Source organism: Callorhinus ursinus, unplaced genomic scaffold, assembly GCF_003265705.2.
Source record: "Callorhinus ursinus isolate GAN/ISIS: 27379988/994484 unplaced genomic scaffold, GSC_fseal_2.0 scaffold24, whole genome shotgun sequence".
Taxonomy (NCBI): Eukaryota; Metazoa; Chordata; class Mammalia; order Carnivora; family Otariidae; genus Callorhinus; species Callorhinus ursinus.
The window spans coordinates 4,223,789-4,239,712 of NW_027397086.1; the positions used below are offsets into that span (position 1 = coordinate 4,223,789).

General features: G+C 56.2%; 2 protein-coding genes across 2 annotated transcripts in view; one reads left to right on the forward strand and one right to left on the reverse strand.

The window, feature by feature from the left end:
* Window positions 1-4,747: 4,747 nt before the first annotated feature.
* Window positions 4,748-9,415, reverse strand: CDK9 (cyclin dependent kinase 9). Its single transcript, XM_025888405.2, has 7 exons — window positions 8,694-9,415; window positions 8,149-8,230; window positions 7,245-7,335; window positions 6,722-6,888; window positions 6,432-6,603; window positions 6,126-6,274; window positions 4,748-5,637 (listed from the first exon to the last, which is right to left on the reverse strand). Exons 1-7 carry the CDS (start codon window positions 9,131-9,133, stop codon window positions 5,272-5,274), a joined length of 1,467 nt encoding a protein of 488 aa, XP_025744190.2. The 5' UTR covers window positions 9,134-9,415; the 3' UTR covers window positions 4,748-5,271.
* A 6,100-nt stretch (window positions 9,416-15,515) lies between these two features.
* The window catches only part of SH2D3C (SH2 domain containing 3C), a 29,156-nt gene continuing 28,747 nt past the window's right edge, over window positions 15,516-15,924 (forward strand). The window contains exon 1 of the mRNA XM_025888086.2: window positions 15,516-15,675. Coding sequence (XP_025743871.1) covers window positions 15,639-15,675 — 37 coding nt within the window. The 5' untranslated portion in view covers window positions 15,516-15,638. The remainder of the gene's footprint in view (window positions 15,676-15,924) is intronic.

Here is a 15,924-nt window from a genome sequence, read left to right on the forward strand (position 1 = left end):
ATCAGGGTCCCTGCTGAGCAGGGAGTCTGCTTCTCCCTCTGACCCTCCCCCCTCTCATGCTCTCTCTCTCTCTCTCATTCTCTCTCTCAAATAAATAAAGTCTTTAAAAAAAATAAAATAAAATATGGTTTGAGGGCGCCTGGGTGGCTCAGTCATTAAGCGTCTGCCTTTGGCTCAGGTCATGATCCCAGGGTCCTGGGATCGAGCCCCACATCGGGCTCCCTGCTCCGCGGGAAGCCTGCTTCTCCCTCTCCCACTCCTCCTACTTGTGTTCCTTCTCTTGCTATGTCTCTCTCTGTCAAATAAATAAATAAAATCTTGGGGCACCCGGGTGGCTCGGTTGGTCAAACGACTGCCTTCGGCTCAGGTCACGATCCTGGAGTCCTGGGATCGAGTCCCGCGTCGGGCTTCCAGCTCAGCGGGGAGTCTGCTTCTCCCTCTGACCCTCCCCCTTCTCATGCTCTCTCTCTATCTCATTCTCTCTCAAATAGATAAATAAAATCTTAATAAAAAAACTTTAAAAAGATAAAATCTTAAAAAAATAAAATAAATAAAATAAAATATGGTTTGACTGCATGAGTGAAAATATGAACTCAGGAAATAGGAGAAAACACAGAGAAACACAAAAGACAAAACCATCCAGAATAACCACGGGTAATGTGTTCGTGTGAATCCTCATTTTTGGTATAAAATGAATTCAAGCAATAGATATTTTCTTACCTGCTCTTTCCACCGGTTGTTTCTGGGACATCTTTCTGTCTGTCCCCGTGTGCATGCGTCCACATCCTTTTTCACAGCTGCCTAGCATTCCGTGGTGGGCCTGTGCTCTGCGCGTGCTGCCCGAATCCCAACCAGCAGCCTCATGTTTAGAGGCGCCCACCCTGACCTGAGTCCCGGGTCTGGATGTGCGCTGAAGGTGAGGAGCTGCTCGAACTTACTGAAGCCAACGGAGGTTTTTCCAGCTTTTCCACACACGCGGAGCTGCCCTGAAGGTCATGGACCCACTGGGAGGAGGTAGCAGAGAACCGGTTAGGGGACGAGCCCTTGCTTGGCCACTGAACACTTGGCCACACGGCCCTTCTGTCTATAGGACGAGAATCAACATGTGCCGTGTGACTTTCCTGGGTCATTCCATGACATCATGGCTCTCGTCTGAGACTACCCAAGACTAGTTGGATCCCTACTCCTCCTTTACAGTAGATGCTGCTGCTTCCTGTCTTGGATTCCCTCCGATCTCCAGTAATCCTACTGCTCTCGGCAGGCCTTCATCCGAAGCACCCGCCACTGACCCTGACGTGGCTCTGCCTGACGGTCAGCCCTCACTCCACTGTTTGGACCCATCAATGGCGCTTGTCCAAGCCACCACTCCCTCCTGCCCAGAACACCCTCTCCCTCTGCTCCCTTCCTGCCTCATCCGTGCTGCTCTTGATTCCCTGAGGATGTCTGAACACTGGAGGGCCCAGGAGACCACGATCTCCATGCTCCCCTCTTGCCACGTGATCTCCTCCTGCCCTGGACCTTTCCAAACCACGGCACTGGCAGCTCCCGCAAGTGTGCCCCCAGCCCCGATTCCGGGGGCCCTGAGCAAGCCTTAGATATACACCTGCCGACTCAAGTGGCTGTCCATCTGTGCTCCTCATCTTACCACGCTGGACCATCCACGCCCTGGCCTGACCTCCCACAGCCTCCTTGGTCTCGCGGTTGGCAGCCCCGCTCTCCCTCCAGCAAAGGGGGGACTCACTGGACTCCTTTCATTCATACTTACATCCAACCTGAAAACAGACCTGCCCTCACAGCCACGCATAAATCAACACGCGTGCCAACAGCTGCATCACCAGGCTGGTCCAAGCCCCCATCACCTCGTGCCTGGATTATTCCAGCAGCCCGAACTGCTCCCCCGGCTTCCAGCTCTGTTTTTCCCAACATAGTCACCGGGACCTTTTGAAACGTGTGTCTCCCTCTGCACAAGGCTCTCTGAAAACTTCCTAGCCTCAGATCCTGGCACTTGTGTGACCCTCTAGCCCCCCCATATGCCCCATTTCTCTTGGGATTTCTGCTCTCCCGTGACACCCTGAGCCCCTCCAATGGCTCCCACTCTTTCCCCTTCTTATTCCACTTTATTGTTTGCCACACAATCTATCCCATCAGACTAATTCGAACCTACCAGAATGTGAGTTCCATAGAGGTGGGGTTGGCCATGGCTTGGTAACTATTGAGTCTAGAAAAGTCTGGTCTTTGGAAGACGCAGACAATAAATACACGCTGAACGAAGGAAAGAAACTGCTGGACTGGTAGTGAGGATTTGATGAGGTAACGGGCTGTCACTGTGTGTCAGTGGGAACCTCTGTAAGAGGAGCTGCCGGGTCAGAGAACATGAGCCTCTCTCACAGCAGCTTTCTTTATCCTTCAGAGAAAACAACCACACCTCTGACAACTTAGGCCAGCCCCGTGAGTGTCCCATCAGTTAGGGCGTTCAAAACCGACTGACTTGAGGGGCGCCTGGGTGGCTCAGTTGGTTGGGCGTCCGACTCTTGGTTCCGGCTTGGGTCATAGTCTTGAGGTCATGAAATCAAGCCCCCCAACTGGCTCCACGCTGGGTGTGGAGACTGCTTGGGATTATCTCCCTCTCCCTCTGCCCCTCCCCCTGCATGCAAATAAATTAAAAATCACTAAAAAAAAACCAAACTATTGATTCAATAGCCGTTAGGACACCTCACAGTTGTTTCCATATGGATTTGATTACTTGCTAGTGTGTTGAGTTGAATAGAAGACCTTGCCCACCTGGAACCTCAGAAAGTGACCTTATTTAAAAAGGTCTTTGCTGGGCGCCTGGGTGGCTCAGTCGTTGGGCGTCTGCCTTCGGCTCAGGTCATGATCCCAGGGTCCTGGGATCGAGCCCCACATCGGGCTCCCTGCTCAGCGGAGAGCCTGCTTCTCTCTCTGTCTGCCGCTCCCACTGCTTGTGTTCCCTCTCTGTGTCTCTCTCTGTCAAATAAATAAAAAAAATCTTAAAAAAAAAAAAAAGATCTTTGCTGTGCACCTGGGTGGCTCAGTTGGTTAAGCGTCTGCCTTCAGCTCGGGTCATGATCCCGGGGTCCTGGATCGGGCCCTGCATCGGGCTCCCTGCTCAGCAGGAAGCCTGCTTCTCCCTCTCCCACTCCCCCTGCTTGTGTCCCCTCTCTCGCTGTGTCTCTCTCTGTCAAATAAATAAATAAGATCTTTAAAGAATAAAAAATAAATAAAAAGGTCTTTGCAGGGGCACTTGGTGGCTCAGTCGGTTAAGTGTCTGCCTCCAGCTCAGGTCATGATCTCAGGGTCCTGAGATCGAGCCCCACATCAGGCTCTCTGCTCAGTGGGCAATCTGCTTCTCCCTCTCCCACTGCTGCTCCGCACCCCTCACCACTTGTGCTTTCTCTTGCTCACTCTCTCCTTCAAAAAAAAAAAAAATATATATGTGTATATATATATATACATATATATATACACATATATATACATATATTTTTAGAAGGTCTTTGCAGATGTAGCTGGTTAAGATGAGATCATACCGAATCAAGGTGGATCCTAAATCCAATGACTGGTGTCCTCATCAGACAGCCACACAGAGAAGGAAGAACACAGGGTGAAGACAGAGGCAGAGACTGGAGAGGTTCATCTACAAGCCAAGAAAAGCCAAGGACTGCCAGCCATCACCAGAAGCTAAGAGACAGGCATGGAACATTCTCTGGCAGAGCCCCGCTGATGGACCCTGCCAACACCTGGGCTTCAGACTTCTAGCTTCTGGAACTGTGACAGAATCAATTTCTGTTGTAAACCACCTTGTCTGTGTGACGGTGTGATTTTCTACAGCAGCCTTGACAAGGTGAAACACTAGTCAGAAGTTTAGGAATTTTTTTTTTTTTAACTTCTGGTCTTTGTGAAGTTGAGATCCTGGAGATCTGGGTCAATTTCTAGAGACAGTTCTGGTTAAAAGTTGTGCCAACCTTCCTTTGGGGACCCCCTTCAAAAGGCCTCCTCCCGTGGCAGAATGTAGAATTTGCCTTAAATGGGTCTGTCCCCAGCTTCACACTCACAGCAAATGTATCCACCAAAATGTGCTTCTCCTCCAAGGACTATAGCTCTGACACCTGACACCCCCACCTTCCCACTGTTCTGTCCTCCTGCTCAGTCGCCATCCCAATCCAAGTGACTGCCACCTCCCCAAGACCCTAGAGATCATCCTCCAATGGCTCTGGTCCTTTCTCTCTTGCCTCCCCTAGGCCTCCCACTACTCAGCAGCCTGAGGGACCTTTGCAAGTTACAGATCTCACTGTTGTCACTCCGCTGATGGAGAGCCTTCTGCAGCCTCCTGTGCTCATGAGTCAAGTTCGAGCACATCAGGTGAGCCATGGCCGACTGAGTCACCACTGCAACTGCAGCTCACAGCAGACCCTCCCCAGTTCCCTCTCTGGGGAACTGAGACCCTGTTCCATCTGTCTTCCCTCTCCCTTGGACACCGAGTGGACAGGAGCAAGGGAGCATCATAGTGCCCGCTCTTTGGCAGAGCAGGACAAGTGTTCTGGAAGGTACTCAAAAGAAGAAGAAGAAAAAAAAAAGACCAAAGTCCTCTGCAATTACGTCCGGGGACATGAACGGGGATGAAGAAAAGAATCAAGACTTGACAAATCAAATCCCAATCGTTAGGCCCAATGTGCTGGCCACAGGGTGAAGAGCTGGGGTCTGAACACGGAACACAGCACGCAGCCACTTACTGAAAAAAAAGTCAACTTTAATTATAACTGACCAAATGGTGTCCAGGAATGTCTCAAAACTGAACAAAAGAAACACGATAAAATTCTCTATTGAAGAAACCAAGTTTTTGCCAGCCCCAGGGCTTCTGAGGGTTGGGCCAAGAGTAGCCCACTCCTGGGGCCAGTTCTGTCCCCCACACGTTTCTCATCCTGAGAGGAGGGCTGGCAATAGGCGAGGGACCTGTCCCTTCCTATCATGCTGGAAACTCTTAGAAAGTCACTGCTGGGATGTGCCTCTCCTCCCACCCCATTCCTGTCTGAAGGTAAATGGAAAGCCAGGAAACAAGGCGAGGCACCCCAGTGCCCTCCCGGCCTTTCAGCCAAAGCTTTCCTCCAGTCCGCTCAGCTGGTGTTCCCAGTGCCCAGGGTGGGGATGAAATGAAATAAGCACTAGAGAAAACTCAAATGCCCCATCATCTCCACAGTCCAAGTCACAAAGCAGAATAAAACTGCCCTAACGAAAAGCACGGGCAGCTGGCCCTCAGAAGACACGCTCGAACTCCGTCTGATTGGTGGTGGCGGGATTGCGGCTCTGATTGGTGGACTGCTGGGTGATCTGGCTGCCCTTCCGGCGCGGTGGCGCCAGATACTCGAACATGGACGTCAGGTGGGTGGACAGCATGCCCTTGAGATCCGAGGGCATCGGGTCTGACCAGAAGAAATCGTGGTTGAGGGCGTCGTCACTGTCGATGCGCTGTGCGGGATCCAGCACCAGCAACTTATCGATGAGATCCAGCGCGTAGGGGTCTCGCACATAGGCCTTCAGCCTGTCCTTCACCTTCCGTTTCTGGCCCTTGACCAGGTCCAGCTTCTCAAATAGCTCGTACTTGTCCACATTGGGCCATACCTGCACAGGAGGCATGGAGAGAAGACGGGTGTTAATTCAGGGGGTGCGTGGCTTGTTCCCTGGCTAGGCACCCGAAGGGACTAAAACTCTTCCATTCAGATGCTCCCAGACCACCCTGGGAGGACGAACTTGACCTCTCCAAGGGAAAAGCAGCAGTGACCATGTATCTGGCACACACCAAGTGCCAGGCCCTTTTATACAGTCACCTGGAATACATCCACCAAGCCTGATACAGGCATAGTTGTTTCATAGAAGAGAAACTCCGCTCCGAGGTGAGGGATTCAAATGCCCTCCCCAAGGCCACGAACTGTGATGGGGGCGAGACTCACACAGAGCCCGTGTGGCTCTAAAGAGCAGGCCCCATCTGTCCACCAGCCACCTCTCCAGAGCTTTCCTTCTACTCCACTTCCCACTCCTCCCTTGCCAGGAGGACTTCTGGATCTCTGCATCCTGTGGGGACCAGGGGCCCAGGCGGCCTGGCCACGCACCTCAGGGGTGATGGAGCCACAGAGCTGGCTGATGAGGGCAAGCTGGTGCTGCTCGGTGTTGCCCTGCATGATAGGGCTGCGGGTCCACATCTCCGCCATGATGCACCCAGCACCCCACAGGTCAATGGGGGGGCCGTAGTCCCGCTCCCCTGGGAAGAAGAGTGCACCAGGAGGGCCCCTTGAGCCCGAGAGCCTCCTGAGACGCAATGCCCCAGGGCCGGCGGCTCAAGAAGCCCTGGCAGTGGGGGACTGAGGCCAGGTAAGTGCCCAGCCCCTGCCCCCCTCCGCCCGCTCGGGAGTCCTCACCGAGCAACAGCTCCGGGGGCCGGTACCAGAGTGTCACCACACGGTTGGTATAGCGGTTGGGCTGGCTGTTCTTGGCCAGGCTGAAGGCCCGGGCCAGCCCAAAGTCTGCCAGCTTCAGAACCCCATCGCGAGTGATGAGCACATTAGCTGCCTTCATGTCCCTGTGCAAGATCTGCAGGAAGTGGGAGAAGGCTCAATCAGGTTTCCGGGGACCCTTCAGTCACACCCACCCAGCAGTGGGAGCCAAGGCCAACCCAAGCCTCAGTCCCTTTCCCCACTCTGACCCCTACCTTATTTCTGTGGATGTAGTAGAGGCCATTGAGCAACATCTGCATGACCTTCTTGATCTCAGACAGTGTGAACTTGACTAAGACATTGCTCAGCAGCCCAGCAAGGTCATGCTCGCAGAAGTCAAACACTAGGTATATACTGCCTTTGCAGCGGTTATAGGGGGAAGCTGAGATGGGAAGAATGGGGGGAGGGGGGAGAAAAAGAAAGTAAAAAACCCCACGTGCAACTCATTTTCCCACAACCAGCTTCTACCCCTCCAACCCGTGGACACTCGGATATCCGGCTGTGCATTCCTTCACTGGCAAACTATTTCCCGAGTGCCTCCTGTGGGCGGGGTGCTGTGGCAGGCCCTGGGGCAGCAACAGCCACGACGAAGAGACCCCAGACAGCGGTCACGGTCGGTGTGTCTGGGTTAAGAAGAGGTAATTTAGGTGTGTCCACTTCCAACTTCGCAAACAAAGCCTTAGGCTGTAAGTCTCATTTTCCCCATCTGAAAATGGGGGCAAGATCCAGACAATGTACCTTTGGTTCGACAGATCTCAATCAAGTTGACCACATTCTCGTGTTTTAGAAGTTGGAGAATCTTGATTTCCCGCAAGGCTGTAATGGGGAACTGGTTAGGAGAAAGACAAGAGAGGATCAGAGGTGAGTGACTACAGACCAATGAACAGCCATGGGGTCCATATTAAGGGACACAGGTAGGAAAAAAAGAGTAAGGTAATGGGCTCTGAAATCAGCTGCCTCAGACGTTTTATCTGTAAAACGGGCGTACCAGTAGTATGTGCCCCTCAAGCAGCTGGTGTGAGACAATAAACCAGAACAGTGGAAGTTGACACACCACTTCACTACTAGTCACTAAATGCTCCACAGTTTCTTCAACCTTTAGATTTTAGCTCTGTGTCTGTATTATACTAGGTGGTAACAAAAACGTTTATTTAAAGAAACGTCCTTGCTAAACAGCAGGTCTCTGGGAAGCTGGACTGGCCTAAGACGAGGTACGGAAGGGGACTGCTCCTTTTCAACTGAGTTCCAGCCACCCTCTCAAAGGCATCGCATGCAATTTCTTTGTACTTTACACAAAACAAATGCTAAGGAAACAGTGTTTAAGCACTGTTTAAAGGCTTCCTAACTTCAGGAACCGAGGTGCACTCTGCAAGCATGAGCTCCCCCTCCTGGCCCGACTATATTCACCTAAGAATGAAACACCAAATGCTCTAAAACATTTGAATAAAAAATTCAAAAGTCAAGTTCTCTGGAATACAGAAATGCCCAAACTAATACACACACTCTCATTCTCATTCATTCATTCTCTCTCTCTCTCTCTCTCTCTCTGTCTCTCTCGGCGAGAGCCCTAGCACAAGCAGGGTGGAAACCCAACCCCGTGCCCAGGGGAGATGGCAGGCCCGCCCACCCGGCCCATACTCACCCCCTCCTTCTCGTTCTCCATCAGCACTTTCTTCAGAGCCACCTTTTTGCCGGTCTTACGGTGCTTTGCCTTAAACACCTCCCTGCAGGCCGAGAGGGAGACCCAAGAGGTTTCATCAGGCCGTTTCGGCAGGGCCCGCCCCTCCCCCACCAGAGGAGGAGAGCAGGAAAAAGGGATTCCCCGGGCGGGGCTGGGCCGGGTACCCGGGGCACTCCGCTACCCTGCCACCCACTATCTGCGGTCCTTCTCCGAGGTTCTACTTCCTCCCTTCAGTCTCCTCACCCAGGCGTCTCTCGGTGAGCCCGCTCCCCTCACAGGCTCCTCTCTGCAACCCCTCCCCGCCCCCCATCACTGGCCTCAGGCTCCTCCCCGCCAGCCGGCTCCGTCAGGCCCTGGCGGGCTGCGGTGCGGCCTAGCGAGACCAGGAGACACGTCTGGTACTCCGGGGCTTCCCGACCACCTTGGGCTCGGCCCTGGGCGTTCCGACGTCGGCCCTGAGGGGTGCAGGCCCAGGGTTCCCGGTCCCCCGGGGGGCGCAGCCTTACCCGAAGGTGCCTTGGCCGATCTTAGCGAGCTTCTCATATTTGGACACCTCATCACAAAACGGGCACTCCACCGAGTCGTACTGCTTTGCCATGGCCGCCTCCAGCGCGCCGCTGCCGCCGCCCCCAGCCGCCGCCGCCGCTGCTCCCGCTCCGGGTCCCGCCGCCGTGCTCCAGGCCCCTCCGCGGCCGCGCCACTTCCGCCTCCACGGCCACTTCCGGCCCCGCGGCGCCGACCCCGCCTCTTCCGCCCGCCGCCCGCCGCCAGGCCCCCTGGGACTTGTAGTTCCCGGGAGGCCAGGAGGAGCCGGAGCTGCAGAGGCGCCTCCGCCGCCGCCGCTGCCCCCGCCTCCGCCGCCGCCACTGTTGGCGGCGGCTCCGATCGGGGGCGCGGGGAGCCGGGGCGCCGGGGCTGGGGCTCGGGGCGGTGCGTCCCGCTGCATCGGCCCGGGCCGCCGCTGCTGCCGAAGCCGCTGCCGCTCTGGCTCCCGATCCGGGGCCAGCCGCAGTGCCCTGCTCCTCCTCCTCCGACGGCGCCGCCTCCGCCAGGCTGCGCGGGGCGGCGGGCGGGGGGGGTTGGCCCCCGAGCCGCGGCCTGGGGGCTCCCTAGCCGGGCCCGGGCCCGGGGCGGCCGGGCGAGGGGGCGAGACGGGAAGAGCCGACGAGGAGGCGGCCCGAGAGCCCGGGAGGGGGCGCGTTATAAAGGGGGAGGTGCCCCAGCCTCGCCCTCCCCTCCCCCTCCGCCCGCCCCCTCCCTCCTCCCTCCCACCCTCCGCGGCCGCACCTGCCGCCGCCGCCGCCGCCGCCGCCGCCGCTGCCGCCGCCGCCGCCCGCCCGCTGTCCGCCGGCCGCCCTCGGCGCGTCACCGCCCGCGGCCCCTCCTCCGCCTTCGGAGGTGGGGCCCCGCGCTCAACACCTGGCTGCGGGGCGCCTTGCCGCGTGCCTCAGTTTACCCCCCCAGGTCAGCTGCCGCAGAGAGCCCTCTCCTCCCCGGCTCGGAGTGCCCCTCCACAGGCGAAGGCGGGAGGCGCCGAGGGAGCGGCCTCCGGTCCTGGGAGGAGAGAACGGCCCCCGCCGCCGCCTCCCCGGGCCCCAGCCACCCGCCGTTGACATGGCAACCGACGGCCGCTAGGGGGCGCGGCGACACTGGAGGCTGTGAGCGAGCAACGCCCGGGCCTTCCAGCTCGACCCCCTGTTTTCTGGAAGGCAGGGATGAAACCCACAGGAGCCCCATCCCCGCCGAGCTGCGCCTGGGCTGGTCAACCTGGGTCAGTAATCACAAAAATAGCATTTACCCAGAACCCCTGTGTGCTCAGGAATTGCTGGGCGTTCCTGCTGAACCCTGCTGAATCCTGAATCAACCGCCCCATTGGCAGGTTGACTAGCCCATTTTACAGAAGAGGGCACTGAGGTTCAGGGAGGTAAGGTCATTTGCCCAAGGTCACAGAGTGACAGCTCTGGGACTGGAACCTGGTCTGTCAGATTCTGAAGAGGATTCTCCTGAGTCAGACTCTTTACAGTCTGGCCAGGGGTATAGCAATGGTGCTGTTTGAGGCCTGCTGTCCGTATGCCAGGCACCAAGCCCACCACCCATCTCCTTCTCTGACCCTATGCCCCCTTCCCCTACTCCAACCCTTCCCCAGCATTTCCTGATAGCTCCGCGGCTGTAGGAGCCTCTAGATTCTTCCTCCAGCTCTACTCAACAATCATCCCACAGCAAAGCAGTCCTTTCTACCACCTCTGCACCCCTTCAGTCTGCCCCTCCTCTCCAGTCCTCTGCTGATAGGTCCTGAGTCCTGGTCTTCCCAGTCTGGCTTCTCCATCTGTCCCCCTCACAGCACCTTCCAGGTCCTTCTAAAATGTGCTCTGCCTGTATTTCCCTCCCCCCCGTCTTTCAGGGAAACACGAACTGTGACATTTGAGGCTCTTTCCAGCTGTCTCCCAGGCCGTGGTGGCAGGAATCTCCCTCCTGTGCTTTGCTAACTCCTTGGACCTTCCCGCCTTCGGGGCTGTGCTCCTCATTGCACCCCGTTATCTGTCTCCCTGCAGGAAGCCCTCAGGGTGGCCCGGCAGCCCTTACCCCTCATGGCTGGGCCTTGCAGCCGCCTTGGAGGAGGAAGCGGGTCTGATTATCCTGGCGTCCCAAGAGACCCTGTTCTGGGGGAGGGCCCTGCCACGGAGGGCCTCGGGGGCCAGGTGAGCACCAGGGAGCCCCCTCCTGAGGGCAGTGGGAGGCCACCGAGGGTTTTAGGCAGCCATGAGACATGTCAGGGAGTGATCTGGGGTCAGCTTCATGGGTACACTGTAGAAGCAGGGAGGCCATTGGCTAAATTAGGGGTGGGGAGGGCAAGGAGGGAAACTGTAGTAATTACAATTTGTGGAGGGAAAATAAATGGTTCAAGCCGTACATGCAGCACTTTCTGAGAATTATCTCAATTCTCACTGAGCCATAGGAGGTGGGTACTATGATCATCTCTGTTGTACACACAGGGACACTGGAACGCAGAGGTCACATCACCTGGTCAGGGTCAAAGAGCTGGCCAGCAGCCACATTGGTATTTGAACCAGGTTAATCTGGCACAAAGCCCAAGCACTTAGGCATGTCAGAAGTAGAGCTAGGGCACAGCCAGGGCCCAACACCGCTGGCCTAGGTATCCTGGATGCCCATGGGAGGCGTGGGGGGGAATGGTAGTGTTGGGGGTGTACCGTGTCTGGGGTGGCCTCCACCGTCAGACTCTCAGGCTGGGCCCCCTGCCTGTTTCCCACGAGCTCTCCCTAAGTCACATCCTGTGGGCAGAGGCCTCAGAAGATGTTCCGGTGATGTTGTCACCTCCACCCGACCATCCCTGGCCTGAACCCCAACATCCGCCAGTCACTTCCCCTCAGAGCTTTGGGCCCTTGGCCCTCCCTGGCAGAAGCAGTCAGGAGCCCTTCAGAAGGTGGCCCCCACTGCCCCGCCATGGGGTCCGGGATCATCCAGGTGGAAGTGTGAAGAAATTAGGTCCTAGCTGGACATGATTTCTCACGGACTCTGATGACTTCTGATTTGCTGGTTTGAGGAAAATGTTTCCTGCTTCCGTGATCACCTAAGCTGGCCAAGCCAGGCATGTGGCCAGGACTCAGTAAATGCTTGCTGACTGACTGACCATACTGTGAGAGCCTCTGGTCCTGCTGCCATTTAACAGGGAAACTGAGGCACTGAGTAGAAGAGGGAGTTACTGGCCAGCTGTTTGACTCTGGCCCAGACCTTCTGTTTTCCTCTCCTGAGCAGGGACAGGTGGGGGGGGGCGGGATACGGAGGGAAGCAGAAGACAGGCTCATGGGTGGGCTGCTCCTGGCTGCTGGGATGTCCCAGGACACAAAGGGGCACTGGATACAGAGAGACCAGACAGAGGATGGCGGGGTGATGCTTGCAGCCTTGTACACCATGGACATTCTGCCCACGCCAGCTGGGTACTGACTCTGGGCTCAGCCCTGTGTTGCTATGTGTCATTTCCCTGGAGCTTTACAGTGTCCCTTTTAGGAGGTTGCTCATACTGGGCCCAAGTTACAGAAGAGGAAACTGAGGCTCAGAGTAATGATGTGGCCTGCCTGAGGCCACACAGCCAGGAAGCTATGGAGCTGGGATTCAAAGCCAGGTCTCTGCTTTCAAAGCCCAGGGTCGGGGTGCCTGGCTGGCTCAGTGGGTGGAGCATGCTACTCGATCTCGGGGCATAGAGCCTATTTAAAATTTAAAAAACCGAAAACAACAACAACAACAACAAACAAAGCCCAGGCTCATTTACACATCAGCCTACAGAACCCCAATACCAGACAACTGGGTCAAGCCAGGAAGAGACTGAGACCTACACTATAGCAGGCATGGGGCCAATATGGATATGGAAGGCCAATTCCTCTCTCAGGGAACAGGAGGTTCGTCTGGAACATGCAGATGAAGACGCAAGTGAATGTAATATGGATAATACTCGCAGTATAAATGTTTTATTTCATTTCCACAGGATTATGGGAAAGATGTTGTGTTTGTCCCATTTCACTGATGGGAAAAACAAGGCTCAGCAAGGTGACATGTCTTGCCCGGGGTCCTGCACATAGGATCTAAACTCAGGTTTGCCAGCGTCTAGTGCCTTTGACTATGAAGTTGAAGGATTCCAATCCCTAATAGTACCTGGCCAAACTGCAGGCCACTGAGTCACAGACTGGGGGAAAGGGGCAGGAGGGAGGGGACAGAAACCAAAGCAGGGTTCCCTAGGGCACTGTGGCTCAATCGAGGCTCAATCTAGAGCTGGGGTCACTCAATGGAGGCAAAACTTGCAGCCAGTTGGTGGGGGGGGGAGCAGTGTTGCGGGTGTGGGTACCACTGAAGCAGAGGCCCAAAGGCAGGAAAGCACTTGTATGTTCGGGGCTAGAAGCACACGGGCTGCTCTGGGCTGGCCTCCAACACAGGCTGAGGAGGGCCTGCGGGACAGCCACCCGCCAGCAGGTCCCCAGCCGCACTCCCAACGGCCACTCAAGGCAGCACAAAGGGGGCTCTGAGCTCAGCGGAGCTGCCACACTGAGGCTCATTCATTCTCCCAGGGATGCAGCCACTGCCCTGGCGCCCAGGCCAACAGCAGGACTGGCCTGAAGCTCACAAGCCACCGCAACACAGCCTCAGTACAGCCCGGGACTCCCGGCTCTCTCGGACCATGGGCTCTCCCCTGGGGTCTTCTGGGCCTGTGCCAATCTGCCCCCCGCCTGAACCACCCCCACCCCTTCAGCAACAACCACCAGGCGCTGCCAAGGCCACAGCGGATTAGCCTGGGCAACATTTGCTCCTTTCATCCTCCCAACAACCTCTGGAAATGGGAGCTCCTGTGACCCTATTTCATGGATAGAAACTGAGTCCCAAAGAGGTTAAGTGTCTCATGAAGGGTCACACAGTAAGTCGGGAGTGCCAGAAACCCAGCACTTAGCCCAAGTCACTGGAACTGCCTCCCGGGAGAGAAGCCAGGGGAACCACCCTCTGCTTCCGTGAGGAAGACCCCTAGCTACCACCAGGCCGCAGGCCCTTCTCTCTCTTCTGACAACTGGAGGTGGGAGGGAGCACCAGACTGGAAGCTAGGACACCTGGGTGTCTGTCTGTCTAGTCTCTGCTCCTCTTCAGCCTCAGTTTGCTCATCTGTAAAATGGGACAGTATCAACACTCGCCTCACAGGTCTGTTGTAGGGACTCAGTGGACGATCTGTGGAGGCTCACAGCTCTATGCCTGGCTCATGGTCAGGACTCAGTAGAAGGACCTTTTCTTCCCAGGTCCATGACCCAGAAACCCCATCCTTTCATCTGAACTTTGCACACGGGTCCCATCCAGGTCTGTCTATGAGCAGGACTCTGCTGTCTTGGTCTCATAGGGTGTGTCCCTTTTCCCCTCAGGGCCTCAGGTTCCCCCTCATCACATTAAGAAGGTTTAGTCAGATGCTTCCTCTACCAGGGCCCATCAACCAGCTGCCGGGGTTGGGGGGTTGCGGTTTAGGAGCTGTGGGACTGGAAGTCAGTACCTCAGGCTCCATAGCTGGACAAGCAGGTCCTAATTCCAGGTCAGTTGACTTTGGCGGCAGGGGGGGGTGGGGTGTGGTGGCTCAGTTTCCCCATCTGTAAAATGGGGACAAGAGAAACAACATTTACCCCCTAGGGCAGGAGGACTGAGCTCTCTGGCTGGAATGTACTAAGAGATCAGAAGACGTTAGTCATTATTTTTACAGAGGATGCAGGAAGGGCCCCATCTGACCTTGGACTCCCTCTCTCATAGGCCCGGTTGCCAGCCTGGGGGCCAGGATAATCCTGTCCAATCATGCTGGAGCCTCTGTGACTTAACTGTGTCCCTTGCATTTGTGCTCATTCTAGAGATCAGGTGACTGGGGCTTCAGAGGCAGCAGTAACTTGCTTGCAGTACACAGAGCTGGGATTTGAAAACCCTGGTCTTGTAGCCACCTCAACACCAACAGCTGCTGACAGCCTCCACAGGTGTCTGGGACAACCTTTGTGGGTAGTTTCATTTCCTCATCTCTTTCCTGCCCACATGAGCAAGACACACACACACACACACACACACACACGTACACACACGTTGTACAGTGGAAAAGCACCAGGCTGTGGGCTAAGGGACCTAAGAGGGGGAGATGTAAACCAGTCTGTGCCATCAACCTGCCATATGACCTGGGACAATCCCTCTGCCTGCGCTTCGGTCTCCCCATGTGTGTACAATGGGTGTGGTGGACCGAATTATCACCGTGTCGCCGCTGGCTTAAGAAGGAATGATCATGCCCTGGTGGGCCCCCATTCTGTGCCAGGCTTTGCACCAAGCACTAGACCCTGTGAGGTAGGTGTGGCCAATGTCCCCTGCTCACAGTGAGGAACCTGAGGCTCAGGGAGGTCGGTGGCCTGGCCAGGATCACACGGTGACAAAGTAGCCAGCCAAGGCTGGAATTTGGGTTTGGGTGGTCCCAGGGCCCCAGGCCTAACCACAGAACTCTTCTTCGCTGCCGCCAGTCCTTCCCTCAGACACTGAGGCTTAGAACAAACTGCCCTGTGGGCCGGCCTGACTTTGGCCAGACCCCTGACAGCCCCCCGCCCAGGGGGCTCCATTCCTGGAGCCTGTGGTTTGTCTCCCGGGCCCTCCAGGTCCCATGGGCTTGTGGTCTGCTCCCTGCCCCCCTACACCCCACCCCCAACCAAGGCCAAGGAGGCAGCCCCAGGGGCCCAGAATGGGGGAGGCCCTGGCCACCGCCCCCTGTGGAGAGGAGGGGGAGGGTGGAGCTGTGGGAGTTTCACTGGTTTAAAAATACACAGAGGAAGCGAGTGAGAGGGTGTGAGAAAGGGGAAGGGGAGGTGAGGGAGGAACCTCAACGTTGAAGTCCTGAGCTGTGAGTGGCCACTTGCCCACCACCCAGGGGCTTTGCACGACTTGCCAAGATGACGGAGGGGCCCAAGAAAGCCAGCAGAAAGTTCAGTGAGTGCGGGGTGCCCTTTGCACTGCCCTTCATCCCTCTGTCTGTCCGTCCAGCTCAGCCTCTCTCTGCACTGCTTCTTTATCACGGTCTCATTTCCTTTTCTCTTTCTGTCCATCTCTGCCCCTCTCCGGAGCTCCCTGCCTCTGGGTTCCTTGTCACCATCCCTCCAGCACTCTGGCCCGGTAGCTCTCTCTGTCTCCAGCTGGTTTGGCTCTCCATCTGTTTCTTTCTTTTTCTTTTTTTTTTTT